At 41.0% G+C, this 20784-nt stretch overlaps 1 protein-coding gene across 7 annotated transcripts in view; it reads left to right on the top strand.

Annotated features, from left to right (window-relative positions):
* CPSF6 (cleavage and polyadenylation specific factor 6) overlaps nt 1-20784 on the top strand; it is an 82462-nt gene that overhangs the window by 6204 nt on the left and 55474 nt on the right. For 6 of the 7 annotated variants that reach the window (XM_073327815.1, XM_073327818.1, XM_073327817.1 and 3 more), the window contains exon 2: nt 18124-18333. In XM_073327815.1, coding sequence (XP_073183916.1) covers nt 18124-18333 — 210 coding nt within the window. Of the gene's footprint in view, nt 1-18123; nt 18334-20784 lie in introns of those variants that run through there. The other variant, XM_073327819.1, reaches the window with a different exon arrangement.

Here is a 20784-nt window from a genome sequence, read left to right as displayed (position 1 = left end):
TTGTCTTTGTGTAATTTTCTCTAATCCCCATTTTTTTGGGCTTTGTTCATCTCATTACATTCTTGTTTGCATTTTTTGACCTTGTCACAATGCTCATTTCACTTCCTCAGACTTTGCTTATTTTTATTACTTTTCAGACTGCTTTTCTTATAAGGTGGGCAGTGGTAGTAGAACAGTAATACTTTAAAATGGAAAGCTGCCAAGGAAAATACTGATCACCATCTTATTCACTTTTCCATTTCAGTTCTTCCAGATGTGAAGTACTTCTGATTATCCTTCTTACTTCTACTACAATAGTGCCTAGGTTGTCCTAATTGGGATTGTGACCTCATTGTGCTAGGTGCAGTAGAAATTTGTGTGAAATGGTCTTTGACCCAAAAATTGTACAAGATCAGGGTGATGACTGGAAAATCCATTGCAGCCTCAAAGTTGTTAGCATTAGTCAGTTCTCCTCTGTAGCAAGCATTTTACACAGGAGCCAACTGCAAAGGGAACAGCTTGCTGTTATATAAAGTGCTATGCTGCTGCTGCCGTTGGTTTACATCACCCCGATGCTACAGGAGCCACTAGTTTAGGATGGGGAACCGAGAAATCCTGAAAGGGTTTGCAAATCCATTAAGTAAAGGGCAACTCAACTTGGATATAAGTAATTTCATTATATACCTCTCATTTGTATCAGAGACATTCCAAAACAGGTCTTTTAAGACTTCTGTTATGGTGAGCCACTATCACTTTCCCTTGTCCTCAGCTTCAGGATTCCATGCTGCTCCTCCCAATGCTGGTTGTCAAGTCTCCTCTTCTACCCTAGGCTGCTTCCATTCTACATATACACTACAGTACAACTGCCAAAATCCTTGTCCAGATTGAGAGAGCCCCCTTGAGTGCATCTTCACTAGGGAAAAAGACGTATTCTTAACTCTTGTTGGCCAACACATGGTAACTGAGGCAAAATTCTATTGAAGACAAGGCAGTTTGTAGTTTTAACAAAAGGTAGCAGGGTTTATCTCAACCTAACCCACATAAGATAAGGCCCTTTAACTTTTACTTTGCCCCCTTCCATTCTAGTGGAACTCACTCATCAGTTCCACCTGCTGATGGAATTATTTCCAGTTTCTCTCAAATCCCTTTATTAGCTTACCTTTGCTATATATGCATAGTACTCAAACTCCCTGCCCTTGCATGTAAGGCCCTTCCCAATATAGTTTTTATGATTTTTCTATCATCATCATGCCTATGAGGACCCCATAATGCCAGGCACTCTTCAAACCCAGAAGGAAAAGACTGTTGCTGCCACCAAATTGCTTAAAGTCTAAATATAAGACGAGACAGCAGATGGAAACAGACCAATTGTGGGGGACAACAAGGAAACAATGAAGATAATATTGCTCAGTATGATAGGCTTTGGCTAGTTCCCATCAGTCTTTCTGCTCTTCTCTCCGTTCGGCCAAAACTGCCTGCACATGTCATTTTGTTCAACTCAGCGCGTCTTCTTAAATGTCATCCTCTATGCCTGACTCCATCCACCTTCAAGTTTCTCTTGAAAATGGATTTCTTCAAGAAGGTTTATTAAAGCCTAGCCTTCACCTCTAAATTAAAAAACAAAAGTAATCCACAAGAAGCATGCATTCACTTAATAAAGGCTCTAAAAAAGTTGTGAATTTTTGTTGTTCAGAAGTTGTGGCCACAGTTTAAGTTGCGGTTTTGATGCTTTCAGTTCAAGTACCATAATAAAACAAACAAGAAGAATGAAGAATAAAGACCTCCCATCTGAATACCCCCACAAGGAGTCCAGTCCTGGGTGTACACCCACACACAAGCTCCAGCCACTTTTGAATGAGTGGCTTTGCCACCTGTTGCACAAGGTTGCAACATCACTCAAATTTCGCCTTACTGCTTCTCTGTCATGATGAGCAGATGTAGGTGTTTGTAGAGATGTCCTCAAAGTAGCGTGCTGTAGGATTAGAAGGTAAGGGTGCCATTAGGACAGAGTTGTTTGTAGAGTCTTTTAATCTCCAACATAGGTTGGATACCCCCTCCTCCCGAAGCTTTCAGTCCAGGTTGTGTGTGGGGCCTGAGCCTCTGTGCCCTGAGCTGGCCCCAACTTGGAGACCCTTAGAAGCCCTGTGAGGGGGCTGGCACTGCCAGGGCATCAAGATCTTTGGGAGGCTTAAGTCTCAGCTCCCACCTAGCCCCCTTACTGGGGCCTCCCCAAATTGGTTCCTCAGCACAGTTGTGCTGCTGAAGAAGGCAAAGTCCTTGAGGTTGTCTTCCTCATGCACCACCATAGCCCCATCTCATGCACTAGGTTGCGTCGGTACTTACCCAGATTTTTCTTGGTTGCCAACCAAGGTCTCAATGCTAGTCACTAAAACTTGCCCTGGCCGCCCCTCCATCATGATGGAGGAGGGGCACTAAAAGTTGCAGTGAGTATTACAAATTACAGTTTCTGCAACACAGTTACAGCTCACAATTTTGACAATGACTGAATGCGTCCAATGAAGTGAGCTGTAGCTCACGAAAGCTTATGCTCAAATAAATTTGTCAGTCTCTAAGGTGCCACAAGTACTCCTTTTTCTTCTTGCGAATTTTGTTACTGTCTTACTTATAGTCAACCTTGTCTGACCTTCTGCGTTCCTGCAAACTTGTGGTTCGCTCCGTTCTCTTGATGTTAAAACTGGCCATGGAGAGAGACCTGCACTGTTAGTAAGAACTGTTGTAATGTTTTTTCCTGCAAAAAAGGTTTAAAAAAAGATTTGAGAAAGTAAGGAAACTGTTTTTGTGTTTGTTTCATTAAATTGATGGTTAAAAGTAACATTTTTCTTCTGCAGAGTAAAGTTTCAAAGCTGTACTAAGTCAGTGTTCAGGTGTGAACTTTTTGAAAGAAGAGCCATAACATTTTGTTCAGAGTTATGAACATTTACGAACCACCTCCATTTCCAAGGTGTTTGTAACGCTGAGATTTTGCTGTACATGGACAATGCTGTTATTATCATCAACCTTTTTGATAAAATCTTCTCTAAAAAGCTTTGGGTAGCCTTACTAGAGTGCCATCATTTTGCCGTCAGGGTGCTCAATTCAGACTCTTTCCTGGCAGTTTTGGAAAACTCATTTATACTTTCTGACATTCTTTACTGCATTTCTTCACCTTGTTTCTGCCAGTATGATTCCTTTTGAGAGTTCTTTTACACCCTAAAACCTATCTTGAAGAATTTTCTGTGGTGCAATGTGTTGGGCTATTTGGGAGTGAGAGTACCTATAAAACAGGGGACAACTGTGGTTGAGAGACAATTGGGCACTAAAAATCTAATCAGAGTTGCATATTTACTAAATAAAAGATGTTTTACAATGCCAACTAACATATCTGGTAAACTTTGCTATTGGTGTGAACATTGTTTAAGATTTTATTGCTAAGTTATGACTATGGTGGGCACATAGAAGTTCCTTTATGCTCTCAGTAGGTTAAATTCATTGTTGTTCTTATTCAGCTGACATTTTTCCAAAAGCTGAATTATGAAATTAAAGCAGGAAGCTGAGCTTCATCTTCAGGAGAGGAAGTTATGGTCCTTCCTATTGTAGAGATGAGATTTCCAGGTAAGTTGGAGAGCGTGAGATTGTCTTTGTGTTCTTTAGTGCCTCAAATTGGAGGAACTGCTAAGGGGAAAGGAAAGGGGAGAAAACCTCAGTAGTCTGTGTTCTCATTTTCTCTTTGACCTTGATTCTGCAGTGTCTGGGTTGGTGGATGCAGCAGGTCACTATCACAGTTTTTTCTACAGCAGAGCCTGGTGGCATATGTACCTTTTTTGCATTTTGTGTCTGAAAATATACTGATGACTCTAGTCTTTTAGAGAAGTAATTAGAAGATAAACTTGAAAACAAGAAATAGTTTTGAGACATACACACAGTTGAATAATAAAAGTAATTAGGGTAGCCAACTTATGCTAACCATACAAGAGACTACTATAGTGTTATGAAGTAGGTGTTGAGCCAGCTGGTATTTACATAGTCCCAGGCCCCTTGTAGTTATGTAGTCCATGGGAACATGAACTTTTTTAAAAGAAAAAACACCCTACTCTCTTCCGAAATCGGCTGTCTATCATGTGACAGCACACCATAGCTTTGCCTAACAACTTGCTGCAACTTTTTGGACTTCCTCCAGAGAGTACAGTGGAAACTGAAATAGAGAAAAAGAATGTGGTAAATTCTGTACACTTTTTAAGGATTTAGATTGGTTTACAGGTAAAGATGTTTGCTTTAATATTAAGATAAGGCTGTGTAAATCAAATATGGCTTATTGGAAAATAATTTCTTTGAATTTGGAGGGCAATTCACCATGTTATTAAGGTTTTGCCCTTGCTTGTAAGGGGTCTTGGGCACAGACTGCCTGTTACTGAGTGTATGTATAGCACCTATCACAATGGGGCCTCAGTCCCTGTTGGGCCATCTAGAGTAGATGCTACCATAATACAAACAAGATGATAATCACATAAGCTCTTAGCTACATGTGGATTTTTCTTAGTTATTCCACTTGTACATTGTTTTTGGCCACTTTCTCAATTTTGTAATGTAATATTCTCCATTGTATACTGTGAGCTGAAACAGTTGGATGTGTGATGTAAACTGCAAGAACCTACAAGTTGTGCAGGATCCACAAAATCTTGTCCACCATCTTGGATGGTTCTCCTTGAGGAGGGAGTCATCGACTACTGTATTTTAGTAGCATCAGAAGGCCTTTTCTTTTGTTAAAGCGCTTGAGTATAGGTACGCTAGTACGTGAAGCTATTTCAGAAGCTTTAACATCTGAGGATTCATTCCCTCCCCTGAAAAAAGGTTGATGACACTGTATTGGTTGTAAAGGACTACACAGATCTTTCTATTTGTGATCTTTTAGGACCTGCAAATCTTTTCCACAACACTGTGTGTGCATCAATAGTTTGTATACACAGCAGGATGAGTTAGAAGAAACAAAAACAATAGTGGAAACTTAGACATTTGCCTCTGTTCTCTTCCCCCCCGCCCCCCCCGAAAAAACTGCAGCACATTTTCTTATGGGGGGGTGTCACTTATTTGTGTGAATGATTTTTCTATTATGCATTTTTCTGTTAACTTGATGTATGACTATGGGTAACAAATGTGCACAAAAATAGTAAATCCCATAGCTCTTCATACAACCTACAGTAATTGGCCAGTGGTAATTCAAAAAAATCTGTAAAGACTGTCATCCAGCCGGCTCTTCCATGTGGATCCATAACAAAGTCCTTGTAATTCTGGATGGGCATAGGGGTCTGTCTGCATAAAGTAACTTGCAGCCTTGAGTACTAAAATGAGACACATTGAGCAAGGGCATGTGAAATGGCAGGTTTAGAAAATATTAAATGAAATAATGTCTTGCTTGTTGTCCTGCATGGAGGCTAAACCACTCTGCCACGTCTACACAGGAGAACAGATTTTTCTTTGCCTGTCCAGCTCATTCTTGTTTTTGCCCTTATTTCTTCCTTCTCTGTTCAGTCAAGTGAATGTGGTGGTAAAGTCCTACTCTGGAAAATAAGTGGGGAGAGAAAAAGCTGTTTTGTTTGGAAAAAATGGAGAGGGGATGGTATGTTAAAAATGGTAAAGCAGGAAAAATTCCTAGATTTTGTCAAGCATTTCTTAGATTATTTTATTTAATATCTAAAAAGTCCCAGTTATTATGTGAAATAAACATATAATTGAGTTGAAGGGAGAAGGATGGAATTTCATATCTCTGTTGCTACTGGTTTGGTGGGCTGAAATGTTTTCCACAAAACTGATTTAAGGGGGCAACATTGTGTTTGATTTGTTGACTATTGGGGCAAGAAAATGTTAAAATTTTAATTTGACATTTTAGATTTTTGATGAGGAAAGGAAAAATGTGATATAGAGTTGCAGCATCTGATTGGCTTTATCATCCTGTCTGTCATGAAATACAGCAGTCATGCCTTAGAGATGTTTTAGGGGTGAATGGGAATGCACTGAGACTACTCTAATTAATTTCAGTTCCAAGACCAAAGTGCTTAGGTGAACAACAGCTGTCACCTCTAGGACCATCTCTTCTGGAGTTCCAGGAGACTTAATTCTTCTTTCACCCTGTTTAACATGCAAAGTTCTTCTTTGATTGATTGCACAGGTGTGTGTGGTCCCAGTGTACTGGAGCCCAGAGTTTTCTGCAGCAGTACCCATAGGGATGGCACATCTTCATGGTCCCTCCTGAAGCTGTATAAGTTGTTGCTGCCCCAACCCCCTCAGTTCCTTCTTGCTCCCAGTGGTCTGAGCTCCTGGGGCAGTTTGCTGCATGATTCTTCTTCTGTGTAGTCAGTGAGTTTAGCTCTACCTTTTCTGTAAATAGAGAGACAAGGTGAGTGACATAATATTGAACCATCTTCTGTTTGTGAGAGAGACAAGCTTTAGTGGTTACTATCCAATAGTTGTTTCTTTTCTGTTTCTTTTCTGTTTCTTTTCTGTTTCTTTTCTGTTTCTTTTCTGTTTCTTTTCTGTTTCTTTTCTGTTTCTTTTCTGTTTCTTTTCTGTTTCTTTTCTGTTTCTTTTCTGTTTCTTTTCTGTTTCTTTTCTGTTTCTTTTCTGTTTCTTTTTCTGTTTCTTTTTCTGTTTGTTTCTTTTTCTGTTTCTTTTTCTGTTTCTTTTTCTGTTTCTTTTTCTGTTTCTTTTTCTGTTTCTTTTTCTGTTTCTTTTTCTGTTTCTTTTTCTGTTTCTTTTTCTGTTTCTTTTTCTGTTTCTTTTTCTGTTTCTTTTTCTGTTTCTTTTTCTGTTTCTTTTTCTGTTTCTTTTTCTGTTTCTTTTTCTGTTTCTTTTTCTGTTTCTTTTTCTGTTTCTTTTTCTGTTTCTTTTTCTGTTTCTTTTTCTGTTTCTTTTTCTGTTTCTTTTTCTGTTTCTTTTTCTGTTTCTTTTTCTGTTTCTTTTTCTGTTTCTTTTTCTGTTTCTTTTTCTGTTTCTTTTTCTGTTTCTTTTTCTGTTTCTTTTTCTGTTTCTTTTTCTGTTTCTTTTTCTGTTTCTTTTCTTTGTTATTTTAGTAATTAGTCTTTGATTCTAGGGACTGGTGGCATGCAGTGCTCACTGGGCCTTTAGCACTGCCTGTTGTGTGGGTTGTCTGTCCTGATGGAGACCTCCACATGGGTTGTCTTTTGTGTCTCAGCAAGAGACACATTAAGAAAAGCAGTATCTGGCATTATTTCAAGAAAAGAATGCAGATTTCCAGAGATCTGCAACTCAGATTACTCATGGAGCAGGCGATGAGTGCTTTCTCAGCCTCCGAGCCCTCGACCACACACCCTGCCACCTGCCTGCAGTTTGCTACTGAGGCTGCAGTGATCTCTGGATTCAGATCTCTTTCCATGAAGAAAGAGGGTTGGTCTTGCTCTCCAGAGCTTCCCTGAAAGGAGATAGGCTGGAGCTACTTGAAGTTGAAAAAAGACTCTTCTTCTTCAAAGGACATGGAACATAACTGGGACTGTTCAGGTACTCAAGGTAGGGTTGGCCATTGACCTGCCTCCCTGCATAGTACTGGGGAGAAGATGTTGGTGCTGTACCATCAACTCCACTCCTGTTCATGGAACAGCCATTGAGTCTAATACCAATGGATTATGTTTTGGTGCCAACATTATTGATACCAATGACCCCACAAGCTTATGAGGCAGCAAACAGTTAGAAAAGGTAGGTAACCGTTTTTTCGAAGTCCTCCAGCACTTTGCCATCCCATTCTAGGCACAGTTTGTCTAGAAAATGTTTTAGTCTGCCCCCAAAAGGAGAGCGCCAGTACCAGGAGTGGGATTGGTTATACAGCAAAGAAAGCATTGTGGACCGGTACCTACTGGCTTCCCATGCCTTATGCTTTCCTGCATTGGCATTTTTGGAACATGTAACCCTATCCCCCAGGTCTCAATCACTGGCCCAGTTGAAAGGAACATTGCCATACCATAAGCAAAGCAGCTTCCAGAGCCACTTTGGTTGAAAGCTGGACACTGAGCAGCTAGTGCTGCAGGAGGAATCAATGCAGGAAGAATGGGTTTTACCTCAGGAGGATCCATCAGCTCCTGTTGGCCTGTCTTCCTTCTCACTTGATGATTCAATGATTCTGGACTCCTCTTCTCTCGTTCCAGAAGATTTTAAGTCTTACATCACCAAGTCCCTTTTGAGGATTCCTTTAGTCATGCAAGTTGATCTAATACAATTGAACACTCACAGGCTTTTGGACTTCCTTGAGATGACCCCTTTGGGGAGGGATGCCCTCCCATTTAATGACGATCTTCTAGAACTGGAAAATGCTTTATGGTACATGCTAGCCTCCTTAGCTCCTAAGTGTACAAATAAACATCATATTCCAATAAGTTGGTTCAAGTGCTTTTATTCCCTAAACTCTCTTATAATTATGGCTGCCAATGAGAGAGCATGTCAGGAGATTTAAATCAGCTCCCAAAGAAAAAGAGCCCAAGAGATTTGATTAGTTTGAGAGTGAAATGTACTATACCTCTTCTCTCCAGATGCGTATAGCGAACTAACAGGCACTGTTAGCTGGATATGACTTTGTAAATAGGAGTTAATGGCCAGGTTTACTGGCAAACTACCAAAGGATGCAAGGGAGGACAAGACCTCACCCAGCCTGCTCCTGACATCATGGGCCCTTGTTCTAGGGCAGTGATTCCCAAACTGGGGTTCGCAAAATGTTACAGGGGATTCTTGGGTGGGAAAATTCCCTAATGGTAGATAGAGATGTCCCTAGGAACCCCGGACACCCTGGGGCCAGCAGCCCGGAGCTCCTAGACTTCCAAGAGCTAAGCAGATCAAAACAAGCATATCTATCACACTAAGGAGATTTAAACTTCAAGACTCCTTATAAAAAAAATGGAAAGGGAGATGGATATTTTTTGCTGTTTTTAAAATTAAATAGGCAGCTACTATTGTTTTTAAAATTATGATGAAGAACAAGTTTAAGCTTTGTTGTAACATGAGTTGTTTGCCTGGACTGCTCAAGACCTGAATGCTTGTGCAGGAGGAACTCTTTGGGTTGGCTTCTTAAATACCTTCATGCTGTTTCACATCTGATACTCCTTGATGAAACCTAGGAGCCTTGTCTTACAACAGGCTTATTCAAACTGATACAAGCTACGAAATTGAGATCTTGGAAGAGTGTTGCCGTTTTCATAATGTAATAAAAATACTGTAATGATTAATAATAATAATAAGAGCAGTGATCTTGGAAATATAAAATTTATTTTTGTGACATGCTTATTTATACTCGGGTAAAGGAGAAAATATTTTTAAGAGGGGATTTGCGAGACTTGACATTTTAGTGAAAGGGGTTCACAGGTTGTTAAAGTTTGGGAACCACTGTTCTAGGGTGATGCCTTCTGCAATAACAATGAGACTCCCCTGGTTACATAGCTTTGGACATCCAACAAACTATAGAGAACCTTCTGTTTGATTTGGTGTTGCCTGAAAACAAGAACTGACAATGAAACTACTTTCATTTAAAGACTCTTGTGCTACCCTTTTTGTCAGTATAGACCCTCAACAGTAATATCCCTGTCAATTTTTATATGCAGTCTTGATATCCACCAAGGCAACATGATTTTTTGAGTGGGAAGCACAAACATCAGAGACAGAGGTCCTTCAACTTCACTTTGAGTCAGCCAGCTTATCCTCAGTCAGCTGTGTGGAAGCAGCCCATTTGAGGACAGCGATGCAATTGTCAACGATCTTCCTGTCATCTCCTCACCCCCTCATTTAGGGAAAGATTGTCCCATTTTCTCAGTGCTGGGAAGCCATAATGAGAGCCAACTGGATCCTAAACACTACAAAATTGGGATATTCTATCTATTTCCTCTCCATCCACCTACCCTTTTCAGGGACTCATCTCACGAGTTACTGCTTCTTCAAAAAATGCAGGTTTTAGAGTGGTAGCCGTGTTAGTCTGTATCAACAAAAGTACTCCTCATTTTTTCAAAAAGTTCAGACTCTGTTCACTTTAAGGGCCATACAAGAAGTTCCCCATCAACACTGGGGAAAGAAGTTTTACTTATGATATTTTCTGATCCTCAAGTTGAAGAAAAGTTTGAGACCCATATTGTACTTTTGAAATCTCAAAAAGTTCATCGTGTACGTGGTTTCCCTGGCATCAATCCTAGATCACAGTTACTGGTTTGCTTTCCTTGTTCTTCCATGCGATGATAGTGCCAAGTAATGGGAAGTTTCTGGGATCTGTAGTAGCAGGCCAACACTATCAATACACAGTACTTCCGTTTGGCCTGTCAGTGCCACATATGTGCACCAAGTTCATTGTAGTGGTGGTGGACTACTTGAGAACAGGAATGCACGTTTTCCCTTACCTAGGCAACTGTTAGTGTGAGGGAGATCTGAGTATCAGGTTCTCCACCACATTGTTTATCGTTTTGTCTCTTTGACTATGTGGGACTCAGCCTGGAAAAAAAGGAAAATCCAGATTAATCCTAACATAGAAAATAGAATTCATCTGAGCCCTTCTCAGTTCTATAGCTCACACCTCTCCTCCACAACGACAGTCAGCCCATTCAACTCAAGCAACTTCATTAGCTTTTCTATGGGATGTCCCCATGCTAGACATTTGTAGGGCTGCTACTTGGTCCTCTGTGCATACCTTCATTCCTTATGCCATCATGACTGCTTCAAGATCTAAAGCAAATTTTGGGAAAACAGTATTGCAGTTCCTATTTAAATAGACTCTGCGCCGCACCTCCTAATGGTACTGCTGAGAGTTATCTGAGTGGAACACACGTGCATTCACTCAAAGAAGGAAAAAATGGTTACTTACCCATCTTGTAACCACTCTGCACCGGAATCCCGAGTCACCATATTCTGGTGCAAAGGAACTCTAGGGGATTGGGGCACCATTTCCCTTATATAGCCTTGAGAGGAGCCATGAAGATGTGCAGTGTGTGTGTCTCCTTGACAGGTACAGCTACAGAAAACTCTCTGGCTCTGACATATTGGGTGCACTCTCCTCTGTGGAATATGTATGTGCAACCACATCTCAAAGAACATCAGTTACAATATAGTGGAGTCGCATCTTATGCGGGGATTAGGTTCTAAAGTCAGTGTATAAGGCAACAATGGCGTATAGTCAAAATGACCCTTGAAAATCTCTTAATTGCCCATAAAGTACAGTATACTGTACATGGTTTTGTGTATACGACCCAGTACAGTAATATGTATACAGTAATGTACAGTATAAATAAGTACATATGCAAAATATAATGTTACAGTACTGTATTTTTAATTACAGGGGTAATTACAGGGGGTCGTCAGGGCTTGATGTCGATCCAGGAGATGGAGGTGACGGAGAGCTTGGGTAACGGAGCGGGAGTCGTAGATGAAGTGGTTGGCTCTGGTTCAGCTCGAGAAGTTGATTGCGTAGGCTCATCTGCTGCTGGTCGTTTTTCCTTGAAAAACGTGGTGATCAGCAACTGTTGCTGTTGTCTCTTGAGCGGCTCAAACCTTTCTTGATACAGTCTCAAATAGTCCGTAATACTACATGTGATTTTGAGGCTTCATTCCACGGAGGGATGATATTCAGAAATTAAATCATTGAAGTGTTTCGCTGCCTGGAATACTTCAGCAAATTTATAAAGATTCCAACTTGCTGGCTCTTCCTGTTCGTTGTCGTCATCTTCGTCTTCTGTAGGCGATTTTATCAGTTCCTCTAACTTTCGTTAGTCCATGTTTCTCTATGGCTCTCAATTATTCAATTTCTTCCTCAAGGATGTCGACGAAGCCATCACCACCCACTTGCCTGGCCACCTGAACAATGCATTTCACTTCTTTGTCACTGGTTGGGAAACCCTTAAAATCATTCACACATTCTTTCCATAGGTTTCACCAACATGCATTGACTATTTCAGGCTTGATTGCATACATTGCCTGTTCAACATTGCCAATTGCATCACTTATATTAAAGGACTTCCAGCACTCCATCCCATTAAGATTGGGATCAGCATCTATAGCGCTACATATCCATGAGAATGTAAGCCTCATGTACGTGGCCTTGAAACAGCGAATCACGCCTTGGTCGAGAGGTTGGAGGATGGAGGTGGTATTGGTGGGGGAGAAAGACGTCTTCAGTGTTGTTATGCGCAAAGTGGAGTGCCGCAAGGTGACCAGGAGCATTATCTATGATCAGCAACACTTTAAAGTCAAGTCCTTTCTCTTCGAGGTACCACTTGACCTCCGGAATGAAACACTTGTGGAACCAATCCAGAAATAATACTGCCGTCACCCAAGCCTTTTTATTTGATTGCCAGAACACAGGCAGGAGATTTTTTTTCTTGCCTTTTAGGGCACGGGGATTTGCAGCCCTGTAGAGCAAGCCTGGATTTATTAAATGTCCAGCTGCATTGCCACAAAACAACACAGTCACACAGTATTTAGCTGCTTTGAAGCCAGGGGCTTGTCTTTCTGACTTTGAAATGTAAGTGCGGTTGGGCATTTTTTTCCAGAAGAGCCCAGTCTCGTCAGCATTAAAAACTTGTTCTGGAAGATAGCCCTTTTCTTTTTTGATTTTCTTTAGTTGTTCAGTGTACGCTTTTGCTGCCTTTTCATTGGCAGATGCAGCTTCACCAGTAGTCTGCACGTTTTTGAGGTTGAAGCGGTTCCTAAAACTGTTAAGCCAGCCTTGGCTGGCTTTGAATTCCTTCTCATCAGAAGGCTGTCCCTCTTCTGCTGGAGGTTTGAACAGCGCGTAGAGGCTAAGAGCCTTTTCTTGTAACATGTTGCCATCGATAGGCACACATTTACAGTTCATGTCTTCCAGCCATTAGTGAAGACTAAAAAGGCATTAAACTTAAGTCTTATCATGCACCTGGCTCGTCACCGTAGCAGTTATTGGATGCCACGGTTGACGAATTTCTCTCTCTCTCGAATCTTGATAGCACAGATGCTAGATTTGTTGCAGCCATATTTACGCACCACATTGGAGACTGACATACCGTCTCTCAATAAGTCCAACACAGCAAGTTTTTCCTCCAGCCTTGGAACGGATCGCTGTTTCTTCGGTTGAGCACCAGATGAAGTAGTTGGCTTGCGTTTAGAAGCCATGTTATATGAAAAATACGTGTCTTTAAACACTAGAATCACAGTCGGCGTGGCGAGATGCTCACACTGAGAGGCACGTGGAAACTGAGACCGACTGAGGGAACAGCAGATTCATGTCTCCCATCTCACGCTCACTCCAGGGCATACACTTATTGAGTGGAATGGTGGGCAGAATTGCCCGCACTATTTCCAGGTATCTTGTTTTTATTTTTCTCTCTCTTTTTTTTTTTTTTTGCGCCAAGTGTGTATATTTGAATTTGCATAAGTTAAATGATGCGACTCACCTGTACAGATAAGTAATCTTTTTTTCCTGGGGAAGATCTTGAGACAACACACAGATTCATATGCCAGTAATACATGGACAACACCATTATGTCAGATACAAAGAGTACCATCCCTTAGCTGTTTTAGGGTATATCTGCATAGCAAAAATTGTGCAAAGACCAGCCTACTAGATCTAGCTTGAATCTAGCTAGCACAGGTAATATAGCAGTGAAGGTAGTGCACTCTGGGCTTCAGTACATGTAGTACAAGCCTGGCATGGATCCTGGGTTTGTACTTGGCTTGTTAGCCCATTCAGAAGCTCATGTTGCTTCATCGCTAATGTTACCCACACTAGCTGGATTTAAGCTAGCTTGGGTAGGCTAGTCCATACACATCACTAGCTCAGGTATGTTTGTCAGCGCGCAGCTTTTGCTGTGTAGACATACCACTAGTGTCAGCGAAGAGCAGATGACTGATACTAAATGTGAGCAATACAGGGTGATGCTGGTTGAGAGAAGATAATGCTTCAAAGAACTCAGAACCACATTAACACCCTCCCTGGGGTGGGGCCAGCTGGAATCTTCATTGTTACTGGATGCCCAATAAATATGGCTGCTGGAAAAGAGCTCTTCTACCTGAAGCTGGCCAGGAGACTGCACCCCCTGGTCTCAGTTTTGGACTAGGCCACAATGATCCATGCGTTAATGACTTTCTGCATTTATTCTTGCAACACATTGTACGTGATTGTGGAGCACTGATGCATGTTGGTACCTCCTGTTCTCTGCCTGTGACACATAATCTAGTTTCCAGTGGGTTATAATATTTTGGTCTAATTTCAGTTGTGTTTAGTGTGCAGGTGCTGGGTAGCGTACGTGGCATATTAAGTACAGGAGGTCCTTTCTGGCCTAAAACTCTTGACTCTCCGATTGTACCACATTGTCCAATTAGTTAAAAGTGAAACAGCTTACCTACTTAATAACATAGATTGCTTACAGCGTATCACCCCAATGTTCTGCTCATTTCACTGGCTACCCAGTGAACCGAGTCAAACTTGGGGTTACAGTACTGATCCTCAAAGCCTCTCATGACATTGGCATGAGCTGGTTTAAAAGCTGCTTCTCAGTAATTATAAACTTCCATGTCAGCTGCATTCCTCAGGAACTGTGGAACTACTAAAACATGTGAAGGCTTATAAATGCAGGTGACAGAACTGAAAGCTGCTGGCCTAGAAATGTGAAACTTGTTTCTGCAGGAATTTAAAATGATCTTGAACCCAATTTTCAGAACAAAGTGCAAAATTCACCACTTTGATTTAGCTTTCCTGCAATTTAAAATAGCAATCAGGAGGGAAAGAAACAGACTCTTTTTGACTTTTAGAATTTGTAAGACCGTTAATACTGTGGTGGTGCATGCAGCCTTCATATATTTACTGACTCAATATGTGGGTGAAGTAAATATTTAAAAACAAAAGTTAAGATACAACAGAATTTTACATAGTAGAAAGGGGTTTATGTGGGGGGGATCTTGTTGTAAAATACAGAACTTCGGGTAGATGGAGATTTGTTTTGCCAAGAGAATTTTGGAGGTTGATTTCACAAGGGAGAATATGGGTGTTATAACTTGGTATTTTTAGTAGTTGTGCAACTGACTCCTTTACAGAACACCTGGAGTTTCCATAAACCTGGAAATCCTGGACGCCCCATCATCTCAGGCATTGGCACCTTGACAGCAGGATTGTCTGGCTACGTAGGCTCCCTCCTCAGGGCCAACCTACCAGCACTCCTAGCTATCTTGGAGACGCCACTGACTTCCTGAGGAAACTAGAATCCGTCGGTGATCTTCCTGAAAACACCATCCTGGCCACTGTGGATGTAGAAGCCCTCTACACCAACATTCCACACAAAGATGGACTACAAGCCATCAGGAACAGTATTCCCGATAATGTCACGGCAAACCTGGTGGCTGAACTTTGTGACTTTGTCCTCACCCATAACTATATTTCACATTTGGGGACAATGTATACCTTCAAATCAGCGGCACTGCTATGGGTACCCGCGTGGCCCCACAGTATGCCAACATTTTTATGGCTGACTTAGAACAATGCTTCCTCAGCTCTTGTCCCCTAATGCCCATACTTTACTTGCGCTATATTGATGACATCTTCATCATCTGGACCCATGGAAAAAAAGCCCTTGAGGAATTCCACCATGATGTCAACAATTTCCATCCCACCATCAACCTCAGCTTGGACCAGTCCACACAAGAGATCCACTTCCTGGACACTACAGTGCTAATAAGCGATGGTCACACAAACGCCACCCCATACCGGAAACCTATGGACTGCTATACTTATGTACATTCCTTTAGCTTTCATCCAGACCACACCACACGATCCATTGTCTACAGCTAAGCTCTACAGTTCAACTGCATTTGCTCCAACCCCTCAGACAGAGACAAACACCTACAAGATCTCTATCAAGCGTTCTTACAACTGCAATACCCACCTGCTGAAGTGAAGAAACAGATGGATAGAGCCAGAAGAGTACCCAGAAGTCACCTACTACATGACAGGCCCAACAAAGAGAATAACAGAACGCCACTAGCCATCACCTTCAGCCCCCAACTGAAACCTCTCCAACGCATCATCAAGGATCTACGACCTATCCTGAAGGACGACCCATCACTCTCACAGATCTTGGGAGACAGGCCAGTCCTTGCTTACAGACAGCCCCGTAACCTGAAGCAAATACTCACCAGCAACCACACAACAAAACCACTAACCCAGGAATCTATCCTTGCAACAAAGCCCGTTGTCAACTTTGTCCACATATCTATTCAGGGGACACAATCATAGGGCCACACTATCAGCCACACAGAGGCTCATTCACCTGCACATCTACCAATGTGATCACATCTATCAATGCCATCATGTGCCAGCAATGCCATGTACATTGGCCAAACCGGACAGTCTTTACGTAAAAACACAAATCAGACGTGAAGAATTATAACATTCAAAAACCAGTCGGAGAACACTTCAATTTCTCTGGTCACTCAATTACAGACCTAAAAGTGGCAATATTACAACAAAAAGACTTCAAAAACAGACTCCAACGAGAGACTGCTGAATTGGAATTAATTTGCAAACTGGACACCATTAAATTAGTCTTGAATAAAGACTGGGAGTGGATATGTCATTACACAAAGTAAAACTATTTCCCCATGTTTGTTTTTCCCCTCTACTGTTCCTTACACGTTCTTGTCAACTGCTGGAAATGGCCCACCTTGATTATTGCTACAAAAGGTTTTTTGTTTTTTTTTCCTCCTGTTGGTAATAGCTCGCCTTACCTGATCACTCTCGTTACAGTGTGTATGGTAACACCCATTGTTTCATGTTCTCTGTGTATATGAAATCCCCCTACTGTATTTTTCACTGCATGCATCAGATGAAGTGAGCTGTAGCTCACGAAAGCTTATGCTCAAATAAATTTGTGAGTCTCTAAGGTGCCACAAATACTCCTTTTCTTTTTGAGAACATCTGGAAACACTCTCCTCTTATGAAGTGTATGTAACCAGCTTTTCCTGCCCTGTGGTCTAGAATCCTGAAGTGGGGGAAAGCATCATGGGGAGTGGTTTAAGGGGAACGGACGTGTTATGCGAGGGTATGAGGGGAGTTTGTTATGGCAGGGCCCTAAGGCAGTGGTCTAGTCCCTTTTAAAATAATAATAATTGTAGCACAGGTAATGCCAGTGTGTTGTCACTCTGATTTTGCAGGTGAGGGACCAGTAAGTCAGATGCTAACTTCATTTGCCAAGTTGTCCGTTTATACGACTGTAAATGGAGATTAAAAAATGTAAATGGCTGCATCAAGAGGAGTCTTCAATTTAGATAAAATACTCTGGGTTAAATCTTTTCATAAATTTATTACTAGAGCTATAGCTAGGAATTTTTTTTAATATATGCTCGCTAATTGCAAAGAAGAGTATATTGCCCATTTTAATGTTAAAATGTCTAAACTTAAAGTGGACTGATAACGCAATTAAAAATGGATTTGGTTTTGCTCCTCTTACTCATTTCCCATTTCAACTCCTATTGTGATGACATGGTGGTACCAGAAAGTGGGATATAGCTGTCTTTGGAAACAGACAGCGTTTCTCTTTTATATTAAGTAGGATCATTAGAGTATGAAGTTCTCCCTTCCTGACCCTGTATTCGAGAATCAGGGATCAAGTTTAAGATCCAATCTCTGAAAAATTTAGCTGCGTGTTGTGTTCATTGCCAGGACTCCTGTAAAAGCTCAAACCACTTTCCATACCTGTTCCTTTTAATATAGGAAAATATTTACTTTTGTTTTTGCATAAGACCTGACGTTAACATGCTGCTATTTTGCTTACCAGCATCATTAATGTCAGCAACATTCTCAGAATAAGATTTGTGTTCTCTTGTTTGTCTCTATCAGTAGAACAAAATCATTGTAGGATTAAGCAGTAACTATAGGCTTTTTGTTAGTTTTCTGTTTGGTGGAATTTTTTTTAAAGTAGAAAGCAGAAGTCGTAACATTCAGATTTATATACATTCGAATGTAGATCAAATTGGGATGTAAACTGTTTCACAAGGGAGGGGATATACTGTTGCACTTCAGGTTCAAATGTGTCTGTCTTACCTCGTGTGATAATTCTCTGGGACATTTTAGAGCAGTATTTGTTTTGAATAAATATTAAAAGTATTTTAGGTAATATGTAATCTACAGCATATTTTTTTGTGTTTTAGGAAGCTGAATATGGTGGACATGATCAGATAGATTTGTATGATGACGTCATCTCTCCATCTGCAAATAATGGCGATGCCCCAGAGGACCGTGATTATATGGACTCTCTCCCACCATCAGTTGGAGATGACGTAGGTAAAGGAGCAGCACCAAATGTTGTCTATACATATACTGGAAAGAGAATTGCGTTGTACATTGGAAATCTTACTTGGGTAAGTGTTGGAATTCAGCTACACACATGCTTTTTTATTATGGGCAATCTTACACTGATCAAATAAACTTATTGTAGTTGACAGAATTTTACTAAAATATTTAACTTTTTGGCACATAATACAAGAAAAATAATTTATAGATTCATAGATACTAAGGTCAGAAGGGACCATTATGATCAGCTAGTCCGACCTCCTGCACAACCCAGGCCACAGAATCTCACCCACCCACTCCTGCCAAAAATCTCTCACCTATATCTGAGCTAATGAAGTCCTCAAATCATGGTTTAAAGACTTTCAAGGAGCAGAGGATCCTCCAGCAAGTGACCCATGCCACAGAGGAAGGTGAAAAACAGAAAAATTGGAAGAGGCCCTAGAGGACAATTCCTTCCCGACCCCAAATATGGCAATCAGCTAAACCCTGAGCATATGGGCAAGATTCACCAGCCAGATACCCAGGAAAGAATTTTCTGTAGTAACTCAGATCCCACCCCATCTAACATCCCAACACAGCCATGAGGCCTATTTACCATGAATATTTAAGGATCAATTAATTACCAAAATCCTGTTATCCCATTGTACCATCTCCTCCATAAACTTATCAAGTTTAATCTTAAAGCCAGATAGATCTTTTGCCCCCACTGCTTCCCTTGGAAGGCTATTCCAAAACTTCACTCCTCCGATGGTTAGAAACCTTCATCTAATTTCAAGTCTAAACTTCCCAATGACCAGTTTATATCCGTTTGTTCTTGTGTCCACATTGGTACTGAGCTTAAATAATTACTCTCCCTCGCCGGTATTTATCCCTCTGATATATTTATAGAGAGCAATCATATCTCCCCTCAACCTTCTTTTAGTTAGGCTAAACAAGCCAAGCTCCTTGAGTCTCCTTTCATAAGACAAGTTTTCCATTCCTCGGATCATCCTAGTAGCCCTTCTTTGTACCTGTTTCAGTTTTAATTCATCCTTCTTAAACATGGGAGACCGGAACTGCACACAGTATTCCAGGTGAGGTCTCACCAGTGCCTTGTATAACGGTACTAAAACCTCCTTATCTCTACTGGAAATACCTCGCCTGACACATCCCAAGACCACATTAGCTTTTTTCACAGCAATGTCACATTGGCACATGTCACAATGTCACATTCCTGTATGATATCCCGGTCCTTCTCTAAATTGGCAATACTTCCCAGCTTTGTATCATCCACAAACTTTATTAGCACTCCCGCTTTTTGTGCTGAGTTCAGTAATAAAAAGATTAGATAAGATTGATCCCAAAACTGATCCCTGAGGAACTCCACTGGTAACCTCCCTCCAGCCTGACAGTTCACCTTCCAGTAGGACCCGCTGTAGTCTCCCTGTTAACCAATTCCTTATCCACCTTTCAATTTTCACAAGTGATCCCCATCTTTTCCAATATAACTAATAATTCCCCATGTGGCACGGTATCAAACACCTTACTGAAATCGAGATAAATTAGATCCACTGCGTTTCCTTTGTCTAAAAAATCTGTTACTTTCTCAAAGAAGGAGATCAGGTTGGTTTGGCACGATCTACCTTTTTGTAAAACCATGTTGTATTTTGTCCCATTTACCATTGACCTCAATGTCCTTAACTATTTTCTCCTTCAAAATTTTTTCCAAGACCTTGCATACTACATATGTCAAACTAACAGGCCTGTAGTTACCTGGATCACATTTTTTTTTCCTTTCTTAAAAATAGGAACTATGTTAGCAATTCTCCAATCATACGGTACAACCCCTGAGTTTACAGATTCATGAAAAATTCTTGCTAATGGGTTTGCAATTTCATGTGCCAATTCCTTTAATATTCTTGGATGAAGATTTGCCTGCTCCACCCCAGCCCCCCTGCGCGCACGCAGTTTAGTCCTATTAAGCTGTTCGAGTTTCTCTTCTACCTCCGATATGGAAATATCTACCTCTCATATCCTCATTCCCATTTGTCATGCTACCATTATCCCTAAGATCCTCTTTAGCCTTATTAAAGACTGAGGCAAAGTATTTGTTTAGATATTGGGCCATGCCTAGATTATCCTTGACCTCCACTCCATCCTCAGTGTTTAGCAGTCCCACTTCTTCTTTCTTCGTTTTCTTCTTATTTATATGGCTATAGAACCTTTTTACTATTGGTTCTAATTCCCTTTGCAAGGTCCAACTCTACTTGACTTTTAGCCTGTCTGACTTTATCCCTACTTGTTCTGACCTCAATAAGGTAGCTTTCCTTGATGATCCCTCCCATCTTCCACTCCCTGTATGCTTTCTGCTTTTTCTTAATCAGCTCTCTGAGATGCTTGTTCATCCAGCTTGGTCTACAACTCCTGCCTATGATTTTTTTTTTTTCCCCTTTCTTGGGATGCAGAATTCTGATTGCTTCTGCAGCTTTGATTTAAAGTAATCCCAGGCCTTCTCTGCCTTTAGATCCATAAATTCTTCA

This window comes from Lepidochelys kempii, chromosome 1 (assembly GCF_965140265.1).
Source record: "Lepidochelys kempii isolate rLepKem1 chromosome 1, rLepKem1.hap2, whole genome shotgun sequence".
Lineage (NCBI taxonomy): Eukaryota > Metazoa > Chordata > Testudines > Cheloniidae > Lepidochelys > Lepidochelys kempii.
The sequence above is the reverse complement of the archived record's forward strand: the minus strand, read 5'-3'. Positions and strand labels throughout refer to the sequence as shown.